Genomic DNA, 17,110 nt, shown 5'->3' on the forward strand with positions numbered 1-17,110 from the left:
CTCCAAATGGACAAGTACTTATTGAACAACACTTTTCCTTCTCAATATTTTCTTGAAATTTCTTAATTAAATCAATTTTTGAAGTGAAGAAAGCCCGAATAGTTTCAATAGTTCGATGAGGATATAGTTCGCCTGTCTTATTAAATTGACTATGTTAAACTATTTTTGAATTGGAAACAAAGCAATATGACATAAGAATTATATGAAGTTTCTAGAATTCATCAAGAATTTCAAGATGGTCACGTTATACATATTATAAACAAATCTATCTACATTCTGCGTATATGTAGACATATACCTTCCAACAAATCAAAAAACTAATATTGAATTTGAATCGACGGATTTAAAACTACAAAATTTTGAGCAAATTTCGTTGAACTTGTTTAAATAATTCAATGCTGTTTAAAGAATTTTAAATTCTTAAATTTTCATTTTAAGTTGTATTTTATTTTCAAATTCATTTAAAATGAAATTATTATTTTAAATTCATTTTTCAAATTCAAATCATTCCACCCAAATATAATCAATCCAACAAAAGTGGCAAACACCTCACTTTTACCTTTAAACTTCCATACTGTGGCAGAAAATACCTCCCTCGTAAAACGATTCACAATTTATTTTAAACAATATTAATTAATACAAAAGCCGACGTACAAGATTAAGACCGGGGCTCCCATGTTTCAACTCTACTAGTATTCAAACAATGGAAAGGTCGTAGATGAGACTGGTCAATTCATGCAACTGTCTTAGCATTGCCAATTTAGCTTCAATAGTCTAATATTGAGGCAAGTAAAGCCGACCAACTGTCCAAGTTTTGAAAGGGAAATTTTTGTACAGTCAAGCTTGGCCAAACTTGAAGTAATTACATAATAAATGCAATATACTTATCATGTGATTGGTTTATAATTTAAAAAAAGTGACAAATCACAAAGCAAATATATCACACTTACTCTATGATTGGATTGGTTCGCCCGAATATTTTTTGGTTTTGAAGTCATCTCCGCAAGTCAAGTCCACTTCATATACACACAAAATAATCATTGCGAACTGCTAATAACTTCGGGGGTGGGGGGTGGGGTGGGCGTCATGTTTTCTTGCTTCGCTGTATCGAGTAGACATACATGTGATAATATTATTTAGTCTTCATCTGTTTCCGTTATTGCATTTTCTCAAGATTTAGATTTCCATGTTAAGGAAATGTACAATAGGCACACTTTCTTGGTATGTTTAGACATCTGTGTACTTTGTGTTATATTGTTATCGAAGAGATCTTGCGGGTCCGATTATCGGTATGAAGCATGCGTGCCGAGGAATTGCGGCAATGGTCCGAACATTAGCTTTCCGTTCTCTATTCCAGGCCTGCAAGAACCTTATTGTGGATACCCTGGATTTACGCTAAACTGTAGCCAACAAGGGTTTCCAGTACTTCAGTTGCCTGAAAATGAATATGTCGTCCAAGATATTTCCTATCAGACACGAACTCTCCGCGTATATGACGCAGCTGTTTGGAATTCATACGCTACTGGTTGTTTTCCAGGAATCAGAAACACGACTCTCCCGACAAGCACGTTCGGTTTCTCCGGTAACGTGACACGGCTCCGTTTGTTCTCCAACTGCACTAATTCGTCGCCCGAGAATCTTTGGAGGCACAGAGTTGGCTGTGATGGGAATGGTAGAGATAGATGGGATTTGGCGATATATGATAAGGATGAGAATTTTACAAATATTGCATTGAAAAACTGCGAGAGAAACGTGGTTGCACCGGTAGAAGATGATGGAAACAGCGGCCCAGGAAATGTTGATGAAGTCTTGAGAAGGGGGTTTGTCTTGAACTGGACAGCAAGTGACTGCAGCAAATGCGAAAAAAGTGGTGGGCGGTGCGGCTTCAATGCGACTATTTACCATTTTAGATGCTTCTGCCCCGGCAGGCCTCATTCTAGGAGATGCAGACCTGGTAAGTTATTCTACAATCTTCTCTCAGATTAATGCCTTTTACTGGCAATACTATGGGTTGTTTGTTTCTCAATCAAGATATGCGGTACGTAGATTGGTTCAGTTCAGAATTGGATTGAGATAATAAAAACAATGAGTTGATCCAACATACATCACATGCAGTCGAGCTAATTCTAAGTTGGTCCCAAGCATCAATACTAAAATTGGCTCAGTCACGTGGCCGAAATCTATCTGATCTTGAATTGGGTCTAATCCGGGCTAATGGGTCGATCCAATTGGATTGTTTTTTAAATAATGCATGATATTTAATTTTTATTTTATTTTTTAAATTAACTATAAAAGTAGGTTTTAAATTTTTTTGAAACTCTAAAACTTTTATCCTTATTGTTTTATTTTTAAATTTTAGTACATTAATTGAAAATACTTTTTCTTTATTTTTTTCAAAGTTTATTTTAATTCTTTTTTGAGTTGTTATTATCTAAATTCATTATTGGAAGTTTGTTACTCAAATTATTATCTGCGTTGTGTAGTGTTCACTATTCTTTTTTCTAAATATAATTTTTTACTTGATTTAATTTATTATTTATTTATTTCATAAAATAACCATAAACTTAAATAATTAATAAAAACAAAAAAGTGAACCTGATTCCGGCTTGGGCTGGCCTGGATCGAGCGTCAATTAGGATGGTTCATGGGCTGGATCTGAATGTAAATGGACCCAATTTAAGCTCATTTAAAGTCCTAGGATTATCTCAAAATTGATTGTGAACAGTACTGAGTTGGTTTCAGCCGAACTGATCCGGTGCTGGTTGTGTGCTAGCCCAACCGCCGTGCACCTTGTTCACACCCAAGAATCCTAATGATAGCGAAACATGCAAGATTACTTCAAAACTTCCTTAAACTACAGAAATTTTGGAGTCTTTAGAGTTTATAGGAATCCGGCAGATGGTTGTCTGAGATTCATATATGTTTTATTTCATGCTTTCTTTTGATTTAATCAGCTAAGCATAATTCGATATTCTAATGTATTTGCTGTGTTAAAATTCGGGTGCAGAAAAAAGAAATGAGTCGGTGCTGATATTAGCCACAGGTAAACTCCTCAAACAGATATTTAAACCAAAAATTCACATTTTTTCCATGCATTTTCTACTCTCCATCTCTGTATGCACTCATTCTATTCAAAGTTTCCTCCTTCCAGTCTTTAGTGTTTCAGACCTTAATCAACTGTAATTTACAGCTATATCTGGAGGTGGAGCCGTCCTTCTTCTGTGCTTATTGATCTCGTTTGTACTCTGGCATTGTAAGAAGAGGATCAAGAAAGTTCACTTCCTTTCAAGAAACACATCCTCTGATCCCTCCTCAAAATCGGACATTGAAACCGGGAGAAGCTACTTTGGCATCCCTATTTTCTCTTACACAGAGCTTGAAGTGGCCACCGGTAACTTTGATGCTTCTAAAGAACTTGGAGATGGAGGCTTTGGAGCTGTGTACCATGGTAAGAAAATTACAAGAAAATCATTGAGAGTTAGTTTTGTTGCTAATTATGATAATTTCTGTCTTTAGATTATAATTACACGGACTTGGGGATAGCGGATTGAATTTCGTATTGCATCTTATATTACATTTAGCGTATACATGCCGTATCATTTTGTTGCAACTAGCTGGCATACTATAATTATTGCAACCTTGTATTTCTGGTAACTAGGAAAGCTCCAGGATGGAAGAGAAGTAGCAATAAAGCGCCTGTACGAGCACAACTACCGCAGAGTGGAGCAATTCATGAATGAAATCAAGATCCTTACATGTTTGAGGCACAAGAATCTTGTTTCGTTGTACGGTTGCACGTCCAGGAGAAGCAAGGAACTTCTGCTTGTTTATGAATACATTCCAAATGGCACAGTGGCCGATCATCTGCACGGTGAGAAAGCCCAAAAAGCACCTCTGTCTTGGCCCGTCCGCATGAACATTGCCATAGAAACTGCATCAGCATTGGCTTACCTCCACAAATCGGACATAATCCACCGTGATGTCAAGACAGACAACATATTACTCGACAACAACTTCTGTGTCAAAGTTGCTGATTTCGGGCTCTCAAGACTCTGTCCTAATAACGTCACACACGTCTCAACTGCCCCTCAGGGTACTCCTGGATACGTCGATCCTGAATATCACCAGTGCTACCAGCTCACTGATAAGAGCGACGTATACAGCTTCGGTGTTGTTCTAGTTGAGCTGCTTTCCTCTATGCCTGCTGTGGATATAAGCAGGAGCAGGGACGAAATCAACTTGGCTAACTTAGCCGTGAACAGGATTCTAAAGCATGCTTTTGATGAACTGTTGGACCCGTCGCTAGGATATGATTATGATGCTGAAGTCAAAAGGATGAGTACTTCAGTGGCTGAGTTAGCATTCCGGTGTTTGCAACTTGAGAAGGAAATGAGGCCTTCAATGGATGAGGTTTTGAGTGTTCTGGAGGAGATTCGGAGCGGTGAGGAGTCGAAATTTGAGGATGTAAGAGAGGGTAGTGATCATAATTGTGTGAGTGGAAAGATGTGGTCAGAAACAGATGATGTTGTATTGTTGAAGAACATGAATTTTGAGTCCTCACCTAATGCTGTGACTGATGTATGGGTTAGTAGCTCTACCATAACAAGTTCAGTTGGCTGAGATTTTCTCTCTTATATGTTTCCTTTCAATTTAGTTGCTTAGGTATAATTGGTAAGAATGTGTTCAAATAACACACTATTTCTTAACAAATGGGTGGGGATGTATAGTCACTCTTCGTCTTCTTGTCTGTACAGTGTTACTAGTAAATTTAGGGATTGTTTGCAAATGTTGAAAATAAGTACTTACACGAATTTATTACTAAAAATAAGTTGATAAGGTATTTTTACTTTATAATTTTTTTGGATGGCTTCAAGTCAAAAGTTATAAACTGTTTCCTACCAACTTTTGCAGTTGATTAGTAAAACTGTAAGTATAAAATTATTGTTCCAACACTCCATCTTTGATTTTTTTTTTAATTTTTATTTTAAAAAATTCCAACTTTTACTAATACTTAACTTATAATTTTTTTTTCACAATTGATTCTTAATACAAAATTAGAAACTATAGCAAAAACCCATTTGGTAAGTTGTGTTTTTCACCCTTTTGTTCTCTTTTCAAGAGCTCTCTGACTTCGTTCTGATCTTAGGGATACAGCAAGAGAATGGAATTTTTTTCCTATTCAACATAATAACTGTGAAGATGTTGCCATCAATTAATTGATTAAATAGTCACTCTCCTATAAAAGACAAATATATTTATGTATTTGTTGAATTTAATTATTTTTTTATATATCGAGATAAATTATTATAAATTGTATTGTTTATTTAAAAAAACAAAAAAAGAAATCAGGTCAACCTTGGCACAGGCACACAGCCTTGACGAGAGACCAAAGGAAAAAAATATTAAAATAATATAGTAAGAAAGGTATGACCTGCCCTCCTCCAAGGGTCTCAAATTATGATGTTTGTAGTCTTTGGACACCCACACCGTCCATGCAACATGTACTTCAACTGCAATTAAAACTCAATATCAGACACCTATCAACAATTAATATTATTCACTTACTGTAGAAACATAAATAAAAGAGTATTTAATTCAATGCAGCGATGCTTATTCTTGTGGTTTCATTTTGTTATTTAATCTAGAGTTAATAACACTTAGATTCACTCTAAAAATGCAAATTTATTCCTTCTTTTAAAAAAATAAAATTACACTTATACTCCTTCAAAAATTATTTATTTATACCTGACCTCCTTCTATTATGGTTTGGAAGAAAAATGACAACGTTAGCAAAGTATATTACATAAATTTTACCCCTTGTTTAACATTCTCAAGTATATTTTTGTATTTATAAAGAGATAAATATAATATATATATATATATGAAGTGAGGTTAACATTAATATTTTTTTCCTTATAAGTACAAAATTATTATATGGGATGTTAAATAAAGGGTAAAATTAAAAATTTATATAATTTTATTGACGTTAGCATTTTTCATACAAAACCTAATGAGAAGAGATTAAGTGTAATATTGAATTTTTGAAGGGGGTGTAAGTATAATTTTGAAATTTTTTTTTAAAGAAAAATACAATTGTACATTTTTAAAGGATGTTTAAGTATAATTAATCCTTCAATTTAAATTTTATTGGCCCATTCTTTTAGTAAATTCGAAGTCATGAAATTTTTTAGTCCCATGCTATTATAATTTATTTTATTATTTTTAATTAAATTATTCAGAATAAAATATTATTTAATTTATTAAGATATTAATATAATTATATATTCAACGATTTTAAAAAGAATACCAAAGGAAAAAAAAGTTATTAATTTAATTTTAATGGTGGAAGATGTCATGTCTTCAAGGTAAATAACTGAGCTATGAAATCTCACTATATTTGATTTCATATTCAATCTATTTTGGGGACGGAGTAGTGGGTGACCCCTAAATTCAATGAACGAAAGCCACCACTTTCAAGTCTTGGCTGGAACTAGAAGTCGTCTCTATGGGGTAAACGTTTGATGCACATATCAAAAATCAACTCGCCAACCATAATGGACTTCGTTGATATCTTGTTTACCCTTCAATTCATCTGTTTCTGTCGTTACACTTTTTGAAGATTTCCAGATGAAGGAAAGTAATTTGCAGACTTCGTTGATATGTTTAGACCTCTGTATATTCCTTGTTATCTTCTTATCAAGAACAACTTCTGCTGCTTATTATCCTTATGAAGCATGTGTCCCCAGGAATTGCGGCCTTGGTCCGAACATAAACTTCCCATTTTACATCCCAGGGCTGCGAGAATCTTTCTGTGGATACCCTGGATTTGCGCTGAATTGTAGCCAACAAGGATTTCCAGTTCTTCAGTTGTCTGGAGATGAATATGTTGTCCAAGAAATTTTCTATGAGACACGATCTCTCCGGGTATACAACGCAGCTGTCTTAAGTTCAAACGGCACTGGTTGTCTTCCAAGAACGATCAGAAACACGACTCTCCCGACAAGCACGTTCGGTTTCTCCGGTAACGTGACACGGCTCCGTTTGTTCTCCAACTGCACTAATTCGTCGCCCGAGAATCTTTGGAGGCACAGAGTTGGCTGTGATGGGAATGGTAGAGATAGATGGGATTTGGCGATATATGATAAGGATGAGAATTTTACAAATATTGCATTGAAAAACTGCGAGAGAAACGTGGTTGCACCGGTAGAAGATGATGGAAACAGCGGCCCAGGAAATGTTGATGAAGTCTTGAGAAGGGGGTTTGTCTTGAACTGGACAGCAAATGACTGCAGTCCATGTGAACTAAGTGGTGGCCGTTGCGGCTTCAATGAGACTATTTACCATTTTAGATGCTTCTGCCCTGACAGGCCTCATTCTAGGAGCTGCAGACTTGGTAAGTTATTCTCCAATCTTCTCTCAGATTGCTTTGGAAACACATACAAGAGCTAGATCCGAAAGTAATAAATGCGTTCCTTCACCGTCCGGACGGTTTTGATAATTGATACTGGTGTTACAAGATATGTGATTGCGCTCAATTTGGGTTAAGTTCCAGCTTGGATTACTTAGAACAATCTTATATATATTCATAATTTGGAGGGTGCACCATATCAGAGACCAGTCTCATGCGTTTTATTCTTTTCTCGTTCAACTGAGTAGGAATCCGAAACTATGAATTTCTCTTTTCTTTTTGTCTCTCATGAATTATGACTGATTCGAGAAATCCACTTTTGGTGATTTCAGTTTCAGGAAAAAGCAGACTAAAAATAATTTTAATACCAAGTAAGTATATATTAACTCTCAACAATAAAGGTATACAACTCTTCTCGGGTTATTTTTGTTTTATGAAATGTCCTCTTCTCACGACAGGTTTTGCGGCTGCTCTAATTGTAGTAACCACCTTCTTATTAGTCTTAGTGATTTTGATCAAGAGGAAGAGGATGAAGAATGCATTCAACTACAAGAAGGTGGAAGTCTTTTTGAAGAACCATGGAAGTCTTGCACCACGAAGATACAAATACTCAGAACTCAAGAAAATGACCAAGTCATTCAGTGACCACTTAGGCAGAGGAGGGTATGGGAATGTCTATAAAGGAAAGTCGCAAGACGGGCGTCTCTTGGCCATCAAAATTCTAAACGAATCCAGAGATGATGGGGAGGAATTCGTGAATGAGGTCGCGAGCATCAGTGCAACTTCCCATGTTAACATTGTCACACTTGTCGGATTCTGCTTTGAGGGCTCTAAAAGAGCTCTTGTATACGAGTTCATGCCGAATGGCTCTCTTGACAGGTTCATATGCGGTACTTCTTTATCAGATGCAGACCGCTTGGAGTGGGGAAAATTGTTTGAGATTGCAGTGGGAATTGCTCGTGGGCTTGAATACTTGCATCGTGGCTGTAACACGAGAATCTTGCACTTGGACATAAAGCCTCACAACATTCTCCTAGACAAGGATTTTAATCCAAAAATATCAGATTTTGGGCTAGCTAAACTATGTCCTGATAGAGCCAGCATCATATCAATGTCCGGGACAAGAGGGACGATAGGTTACATAGCTCCAGAGGTATTCTGTAGAAACTTTGGAGATGTTTCGCACAAATCAGATGTCTACAGCTATGGCATGATGGTGTTGGACATAGTTGGAGAAAGGAGAAACAATAATCCAAAAATCGATCATGATCATTCTAGTCAAACGTATTTCCCACATTGGATATATAAGCACCTTGAACTGAACGACGAGGATGGCATTGTGGGGGGAGAAGAATGCCATCTCATAAAGAGAAAACTAGCAATTGTTGGGTTGTGGTGCATACAGACTAATCCAAAAGATAGGCCGTCGATGAGCAGAGTGGTGGAAATGCTGGATGGAAGAGTTGAGTCATTGCAAGTCCCACCAAAGCCTTACTTGTCTTCACCCCCTAGACCAGCAGCAGCCCATGATGCTTCAGTTTCTGACTCATCAATGTAGTTTACTACCATGTTTGCATTTGTTACAACATTGTAACGACGTCGTTACCGTCATAGCTTCTACCATGAATGTGAAGTAAGAAGCTCTTAGAGTATTACAGCTTGTTTGCAATATCAAAAGATCGGGAAATGATGATTCCACGATCCCAAAAGTTGCAAACTTTTGAACAGAATCATACTAAACATATTCTTAGTCATACATTTATAAGAAATTTTTTAAAATGATGTCGACCCATAATGTTGTACCCAATGGGCAAGTCGGAAGAGAGTCCAATTAGATTCAGGTTTATGGACATGTAAAACTAATTATTGGGCTCTGGGCTCACTTCAACCACTATCCTACAGACAGTGCTTGCTGCTGAACACAGTTCCCGCCATCCATCCACAAGACAAAAAAGCTGACGATAATTTCCGCCTCTGGTGGGGGCTAAGCTGAGTTGGACTAATCATGCGCTTTTGAAGTTCATTTTTATTTAATAAATAAATTTTTTATTAATTAAAATTTATTAAATTTATTGATATTAATAAAAATTTTAAAAAAATCTTTATTTATCTCGATTGATATATTATTGATTTATTGCAAGTCAAATAATTTTTTATGATGAAATCATATTCATACGTCGTTACACATTAATGTATGTGAGAATGTATATCTTCACCGTTATAAGAATAGTTTTGTTAAGAAAAAAATTGTTTGGCCTGCAATTAAGATTTTATTTTTTGTTAATATCAACAAATTTAATAAATTTTGACTAATGAAAGAACATATATATTAGATGAAAGCAAATTTGGGGTATTAAATATAATTTTTGTAAATTATAAAAAATATATATAATTATATTAAATTTGAGAATAGGGTATATAATTATCCCTAATTTTTTTATCTAAAATAAAACATTGAACTCAAAGCCTTACCGCCCTAACGCTCCCAGCTGACTAAAGCCATGAAGAGGGGCCACACACACACACACCCCGCAAGGCCGCTCCCAACCAACACTTGGAAAATGTGCATCCAATTCTTCATAATAAATCAGACTTTTCCGACACACACACACTGCACACACAGAGACAAGAAGTAAAACACGTAAAAAAGCCATCATTTGAAATTGTGCCTGTCTTAAACTCTAATCTAATCAGAACAATCTTAACTTTCGCTTTTTGTCTTTTGGACTAAACTAATCATTACTCCTTCACTACAAAATTCGAATTCTTTTCTTCTCCTTCTCCTTCATAATATTATTATTAAAAAGTCGATTCCACGCTCAAAGCATTGACTGCCCTTTTTTTGCTTTGTTCCGTCGCTTTCTGGATTTTACAATTCCCCATAGTGAAAAAAGCTCAAATGTGAATTACGATTGCTTTGTTACTAATTTCTTGGATTGCCATTTTATATATGTGTTTGACTAGAATTCAGTGACAATTATATTTATACCAAAAAAAAAAAAAAAGAAAGAAAAGAAATGCTAATGTGGAATTATCTTATAAAAATCATATTCATAACTATTCCAATTTATTTAGACGAGTTTTAGATTTATTTTATTAAATTAGGATCTATAAGATTTGATCCTAATATGTACAAATTTATTATAATTGTATAATCATTTTGACGTATGTGGTTCACATAAAATTATACTATTTAAAAAAAATTATAAATATTTACCATCCATGCAGTATGTACAACTTTCATGATCTATAAAATTTAAGCATCAGAAATTTATAACTAAAGCCTTTCCGATGTGATTCTAATAGTAATCTATTTCATTGGCTTTGTTGCTAAGAGATTCGAAGTATAACTTGCATGTTACTGCTAGTAATCACTTATATTCTTTTAAAATATTTTAGTTCGGAAATCAATAATAAAAAATACAAGGTTATTTTGATATTATTATATTTCTATTAATTCTGAAAACAAAATATTAGATTAATCAAATTATCTATAAATTTGGATATTTTTAATTAGTAGTTAGAGAAAGAATAATAAGTGGAGAGGGTAGTAAGAGATTAAGAGAATGGTTGGATAAAGATGATACATACATACATACATATTCATAATCGTAGGCCATGGAATGATTACCTCAGACACACGATTAGCATCTTAACGTTTTAATCAATAATTTGGGTCGTAAATAATATGTTATTAGTACTAAAAGTAGTGAAAGTGGGGAGTGGCAGTCGGAAGACTAATGCGTCTTTACTTAGGACGAGCCTCAAAAATTGTAATTTGTAATGATTAATACAAAATATTTAACCTAATTCTTAATGACAAAAGGTTTTTGTCTCAAACCAGTACCATGCATCCAAACCTTATACTTGAGAACCTGCGGATCTAAATCTCATATAATTCTATATTATTCATATAAAAAACAATAATTTTATTAATGCACAATTGAAAATTCCTCCTGTCGAAGAAATATAAATTACAAGATACCATACACAAATACTAATATTACATTTATACAGAATATTTACAATGGTATGATAATAAATATTAAAATACTATTAAATCATTCTTTTCTTTAATAGATTAAAATTTTCAACGAGTTATTCATTTAATATGATATTAAAATTTTAGGCCGAACAAAAAACTATTTAATTGAATTTCATTTTCACCCACTTATACTAAAATTCTAGAGTTAGGCACGACTTTTATTTTACTTTGATTTTTGTATGTGTTATAATATTTCTTTTTAACCCACGCATACATACAAACAAACGTCTTCAATAAGTTTCGAACAAAACGTCTTCCTATAAAAGAAAATGTGTTGTAGTGTTGTGAAAGTATGCAGTTATCTGATGAGACCTGAATCTGAATAAATGTAATGCAGGTGCAGGCAAACTTGTCAGTATTATTCACGTCCATCATCAAAAATCTCCCCAGGACCCCTCCTTCCCAACGGTCTCAAAATCTACGGTTTCCCCTATTATGAGGTTGTACTCTTTGGACACCCACACCCTCCATGGACCATGTACAACCTACAACTGCTATTCATTAAACCAGACACCTACCAACAATTAATATTATTCAATTACTATTTTAAAAAATAAAACTAAAAAGAGGGTATATAATTCAATGCGGCGGTGCTGATATATTCTTGGGGTTTTAATTATGTTATTTATTTAAAATTTGATTGCCCAATAGAGAACGTTATCGTAAATAGTTTGATATTCTATTAATAAATTCAGAGTCGTGAAAATTTTAATTAATCCCATACAACGTATGCGCATTTATTTATGAGTTTATTTTATCATTTTCAATGATACGTATTATTTAATTTATTGAGATATTAATATAATTAAATACTTCGTGATTTAAAACAAATATCAAAGCAAAAAAAGAAAATTATTAATTTAGCTTTAATGGTAAAAGATGTGTTGGAAAAGGTGGCAAGAAATGGAAGTAATGAAATCTTGGATTTTGGTAAGAGAAGATATAATCTGTTATTGCACAAAGTATTATAAGAAGTAGTGTGAAGATGCTAATATAGTTTTTTGGTAATACAAAAAGCTCGTCTTTCAAAACTACTAATAAATAATTCAGCTGGATATTAAGGAGTTTATAATTTTATTTTTAAATTCGAGTGAAATATTTTAGTTTGGTTATGTAAATTATTAAACACCAGCTACCAATATTTGAGCTACATGATCACATTTTATCCAGCAACTTTATAAACTTTTTTTTAATAAATATATATAAGTTTGAGAAATTGCCTAAAAGTTAAATATGCAACTCTAAAAAAATTAAAGGTATAATTACATTGCCTAAAGGTATAATTAAAGTTTGAGAAATTGCCTAAAAGTTAAATTGCCTAAGATTTGATGTAATTACATATAGATCCTCTATGATTTAGAAAATTACATCTAGCATCCGTGAGCTTTACTTTCGTCGAACAAATAAGTTCATTTGTTAGCAAAATTCGTTAAATTTACTGATATTAATGAAAAAAAATATTAATTCATAATTGGTTTATTATTGACTTATTGCAGGTCCAATAAATCCTTTTATAACCAAATTACCCTCGTACATCTTCACTCGTTAATGCATATAAAGAGAAATGTTTTCACCGCTATAAGGGAATTTCAGACCGAAAAAAATTGTTTGACCCACAATAAGTTAGTAATCAATCAATCGAGGATAAGTTTTTATTAAGTTTTTTTGTTAATATTAATAAATTCAATAAATTTTGACTAATGGAGAAATTTATTTGTAAGATGAGATTAATGTTAAAAAATACTAGATATAATTTTATAAAATCTAGAAAATTTACTTATAACTACATTAAATTTTAAGACATGGGAGCGTAATTATCTCAAAATTTAAAGAATTAGCAAAACACCGTCTCAAATTGTCTGATTTGTTCTAAATAAAAATCTCCAATCGAAATTGTATAGTGAATGAGGTGCACCAAACCATGAAGTAGGCTAAAATAATACCACCAACATTTATTAGCTTTAAATCTCTTCATTACACCTCTCTTCACTCTTCACCTCTCTCTCTCTCTCTTTCTTCACTGCTCTCACTCACAACACTCAACACAACAATGGCAGTAGTGAAACCAACAAGACCTAGCAGCCCTTTAACCACCGCCGTTTTCTTCTTCCTCCTCCACTACACCGCCGCTATCGACAACCCCGATACCCAGCCTCTCCTTCTCTTCAAATCTACCGCCGACCCCAACGCCACTGTTCTCACCTCCTGGAACTCATCCTCGGATCCATGCACCGACTCTTGGGTCGGTGTCTCATGCCTTCGCAACCGGGTCACCCGTTTGGTCCTTGAAAAACTGGACCTCAATGGCAGTTTCCCACGTTCCCTCACCTCTCTCACCCAACTCCGGGTTCTCAGCCTCAAGCAAAACGGGTTTTCGGGTGAAATTCCGGACCTTTCCAACCTTACCAGCCTTAAATTACTCTTCCTTTCTCACAACCGTTTTTCCGGCGACTTCCCTGCTTCGTTGTCTTCGGTTTCGAAACTTTACCGCCTTGACCTGTCTTACAATAATTTTTCCGGGAGCATACCGTTGAGCGTGAACCGGTTGACGCATTTAATGACGTTGAAGCTGGAAGAAAATGGGTTCACGGGTTCTATTCCGGCCTTGAGCTTACCGAACTTGCAGGAGTTTAATGTGTCAGGAAATGGGTTGACAGGGCAGATACCTGTTTCACTTTCGGGTTTCCCTGCGTCTTCGTTTTGGAACAACCGAGTTCTTTGTGGGCCACCATTGGAGAAGTGTAAGGTGGTTTCTAGCGATCCGACCCGACCCGGAGGGGCAATGGCTTCGCCCCTGAGCCCGAGGACGACGGTTGCGTCGTCTCCAACCGCAATGCCGTCGGAGTCAAAGCCGCTGATTAAATCAGGAACTACCCACCGAAGTAAAATCAGCTCGCTGGCCATAATCGGCATAATACTCGGCGATGTCTTGGTTTTAGTGTTAGTTTCATTGCTTCTATATTGCTATTTCTGGAGAAATTATACCAATAAATCCATGTCCGGCAAAAGTAGCGGCTCCCACGTTGAGAAAATTGTTTATTCGTCAAGCCCATATCCTAACCCGGCCCATTCGGGACACGAGAGGGGGAAGATGGTCTTTTTTGATGGGGAGAGGAGGTTCGAGCTGGAGGATTTGCTGAGGGCGTCGGCGGAGATGCTGGGGAAAGGCGGATTTGGAACTGCGTATAAGGCGATTCTGGATGATGGAAACGTGGTGGCAGTGAAGAGATTGAAGGATTTGAGTGTGAATGGGAAGAAAGAATTTGAGCAGCAAATGGAGGTTCTGGGCAGGCTTAAGCATCCGAATTTGGTCGGGTTGAAGGCTTACTATTTTGCTAGGGATGAGAAGTTGTTGGTCTACGATTACATGCCCAATGGCAATTTGTTTTGGCTGCTTCATGGTAACCATTCTCTACTTACATTTATCTGATGCAGTGATGCTTAGTTTACTGATTACTACAACGTTAATGAGATCGGTTAAATTGGAATGTCCAATGACATCATGTTGTCTCATGGGCCCTGATTTGATTTAATTTGCTTTTTCGCCTGATTTCTTTATTTATGCTAGATGCCACTAATTTTTTCTGCATTTATATGGAGAAATGCCATTTTAGTGATACAAAAGCGAACATAAAAGACTTAGTTTCTATACCCATACAGATCATAGTCGATAATAGGGACGCTGATAAGTTAAGACGGAGAAATGCTGACAATTTACTGTGTGTGTGTGTGTGTGTTGTTAGCAATGCCATTTAGGTGTGTAGAAATTGATTTCAAATGGGTTATGATTCCAAATGCTGCATGAATTGGTTAAGGTCACACTGCAGAACTTTTAGAGATAACATGTATGTTCTTGTTGAAGTGATCAATAAAATTAGTTTCATTGGGTTAAAGAGTTGTTTCCATGCTTCCTGAAATCTTGTTATGGAGAGGAAAATGGTAGTTGAAGATTTCCGTTCGATTTTATACTCCATCTGCTTCTCGTCCTCTTGAAATTGGCCCCTCCACTCTTTACTTCTGAGCAAGTTATCTATATAGCTTGACCGTCTACACAACAGACTGTGAAACTCATTACTGCTAATATTGAGGGTAAAATTTTTGATAATTTTGTTTCGATATTATGTTACCCTTTCTGAACATCTCTAGAGCTTGATATTCCCGAGTGTTATGCTGTATGATTAACCTTTAACCAAAGTGTAGCCTTCTGTTGGAAATTAAATGAAACATATTCTTTTTCTTTTACTTTTGAAATCATATAGAACTGATTCTGCTCGGCTCCATATTGTTGGATTGTTTGTTTCCAGTTGCCAACTCCTTAATAGAAAGTAAATTTGTTCTTCTTCCTGTTTTAGTAAATAACAACATGGTTTTCCTTGTGTTTCAAAGTAAATTGAAGTGTCCAGTTGTGCTGTAAACTCTAAGTTTAAATGTAGCTCCATCATTTAATGCACTTAGCAATCTTTCTCTGCCTTTTGATCCTTTGCCTGTGCAACGGGACCAACTACTCCTACAATCACATTGCATTCATTACTGACTACTGAATCTGGTAGTCCAAAACATGACTTTTGCGATGTCGTGTGAAGTATGACTGCTTTTGTTGTGAATGTCCACAGGCAACAGAGGACCCGGAAGAACTCCACTAGACTGGACCACAAGATTAAAGATTGCAGCTGGGGCAGCTCAAGGCTTAGCCTTCATTCACAACTCATGCAAGTCCCTTAAGCTCATGCATGGGAACATCAAATCCACAAACATTCTCATTGACAGGGATGGCAATGCCAGAGTGTCTGATTTCGGCCTCTCTGTTTTTGCATCACCGTCCTCAGTCCCGAAAACCAATGGCTACCGTGCCCCTGAAGCAGCACTTGACGGTCGAAAACTAACCCAAAAATCTGATGTGTACTCCTTTGGGGTCCTCTTACTAGAGCTGCTAACCGGAAAATGCCCGTCTATCACTGACATAAGCGGTCCTGGCTCAGGGTACAGCAGCGTCGTTGACTTGCCGAGATGGGTCCAGTCTGTAGTGAGAGAGGAATGGACTGCTGAGGTCTTTGATCTGGAGCTTATGAGGTATAAGGACATTGAAGAGGAAATGGTGGGGTTGCTGCAGATCGGGATGGCTTGCGCCCAAGCCTCGCCTGACCAGCGGCCGAAGATGAACTATGTGGTGAAAATGATAGACGAGCTGCGGGGCGTGGAAGTGTCGCCATCACATGAAACTCTTGATTCAGTTTCGGAATCTCCGGCTGTTTCTGAGGACACATGTAAAGCGAGCGAATGATCATCTACGGTAAGGGATTAAAAGGCTTCTTTACATTTGTTCCAAGTTTTGTAAATTTTGAAGTGTTGTCAGAGTATCAAATTTTAGCTGTTTAGTTGGGTAGTTCATTTGGTTTTCTGTAACTGGGAAACGTCTTGAATTCCATGACATATGGAGCCATACTTGAGCTTAGATCCATTTTTTAGTAAATATATTTCCTCCTAATATTGGAAATATCACTGTTCCTATATTTGTTAATTATGCGTCAGGACTTTCAAGGACAAAAGTTACCATTGTTCTTGTCGTTGAGAAGGTGTTTTTTTAGCAAAGATTAGCGTCCTTAGACTGGGGGGAAAAAAAAGTATTTTTGAAATAGTACTGTTACCTTATTTTTCCA

At 35.8% G+C, this 17,110-nt stretch overlaps 3 protein-coding genes across 6 annotated transcripts; all 3 read left to right on the plus strand.

The window, feature by feature from the left end:
* LOC105156361 (LEAF RUST 10 DISEASE-RESISTANCE LOCUS RECEPTOR-LIKE PROTEIN KINASE-like 1.2) lies at nt 1,077-4,675 on the plus strand. The gene is made up of 4 exons (XM_011072472.2): nt 1,077-1,954; nt 3,008-3,043; nt 3,191-3,448; nt 3,659-4,675. The coding sequence occupies exons 1-4, from the start codon at nt 1,198-1,200 to the stop codon at nt 4,618-4,620; spliced, it is 2,013 nt and encodes a 670-aa protein (XP_011070774.1). The 5' UTR covers nt 1,077-1,197; the 3' UTR covers nt 4,621-4,675.
* Nucleotides 6,428-9,190, plus strand: LOC105156733 (LEAF RUST 10 DISEASE-RESISTANCE LOCUS RECEPTOR-LIKE PROTEIN KINASE-like 2.1). 4 transcript variants are annotated; one of them, XM_020691838.1, is made up of 3 exons: nt 6,428-7,393; nt 7,741-7,809; nt 7,909-9,190. In XM_020691838.1, the coding sequence occupies exons 1-3, from the start codon at nt 6,628-6,630 to the stop codon at nt 8,964-8,966; spliced, it is 1,893 nt and encodes a 630-aa protein (XP_020547497.1). In that variant the 5' UTR covers nt 6,428-6,627; the 3' UTR covers nt 8,967-9,190. The 4 variants fall into 4 exon arrangements, with proteins under 4 accessions (XP_020547497.1, XP_011071254.1, XP_020547498.1 ...); XM_011072952.2 differs by having other exon boundaries at nt 7,741-7,779; nt 7,867-9,190; XM_020691839.1 differs by lacking the exon at nt 7,741-7,809 and having other exon boundaries at nt 7,867-9,190.
* LOC105156362 (probable leucine-rich repeat receptor-like protein kinase At1g68400) lies at nt 13,404-17,076 on the plus strand. The gene is made up of 2 exons (XM_011072473.2): nt 13,404-14,854; nt 16,067-17,076. The coding sequence occupies exons 1-2, from the start codon at nt 13,504-13,506 to the stop codon at nt 16,732-16,734; spliced, it is 2,019 nt and encodes a 672-aa protein (XP_011070775.1). The 5' UTR covers nt 13,404-13,503; the 3' UTR covers nt 16,735-17,076.

The sequence above is a fragment of the Sesamum indicum genome, linkage group LG2 (genome assembly GCF_000512975.1).
Source record: "Sesamum indicum cultivar Zhongzhi No. 13 linkage group LG2, S_indicum_v1.0, whole genome shotgun sequence".
NCBI classification, from domain to species: domain Eukaryota; kingdom Viridiplantae; phylum Streptophyta; class Magnoliopsida; order Lamiales; family Pedaliaceae; genus Sesamum; species Sesamum indicum.

Excerpts from the sequence above, each read along its gene's own strand:
- LOC105156361 (XM_011072472.2), top strand. The coding sequence starts at position 1,198 with ATGTACAATAGGCACACTTTCTTGGTATGTTTAGACATCTGTGTACTT. Across the intron at positions 1,955-3,007 it reads TTCTAGGAGATGCAGACCTG|AAAAAAGAAATGAGTCGGTG; the intron begins GTAAGTTATTCT and ends ATTCGGGTGCAG. Across the intron at positions 3,044-3,190 it reads GGTGCTGATATTAGCCACAG|CTATATCTGGAGGTGGAGCC; the intron begins GTAAACTCCTCA and ends TGTAATTTACAG.
- LOC105156733 (XM_011072952.2), top strand. The coding sequence starts at position 6,628 with ATGAAGGAAAGTAATTTGCAGACTTCGTTGATATGTTTAGACCTCTGT. Across the intron at positions 7,394-7,740 it reads TTCTAGGAGCTGCAGACTTG|TTTCAGGAAAAAGCAGACTA; the intron begins GTAAGTTATTCT and ends TGGTGATTTCAG. Across the intron at positions 7,780-7,866 it reads AAAAATAATTTTAATACCAA|GTTTTGCGGCTGCTCTAATT; the intron begins GTAAGTATATAT and ends TTCTCACGACAG.
- LOC105156362 (XM_011072473.2), top strand. The coding sequence starts at position 13,504 with ATGGCAGTAGTGAAACCAACAAGACCTAGCAGCCCTTTAACCACCGCC. Across the intron at positions 14,855-16,066 it reads TTTGTTTTGGCTGCTTCATG|GCAACAGAGGACCCGGAAGA; the intron begins GTAACCATTCTC and ends GAATGTCCACAG.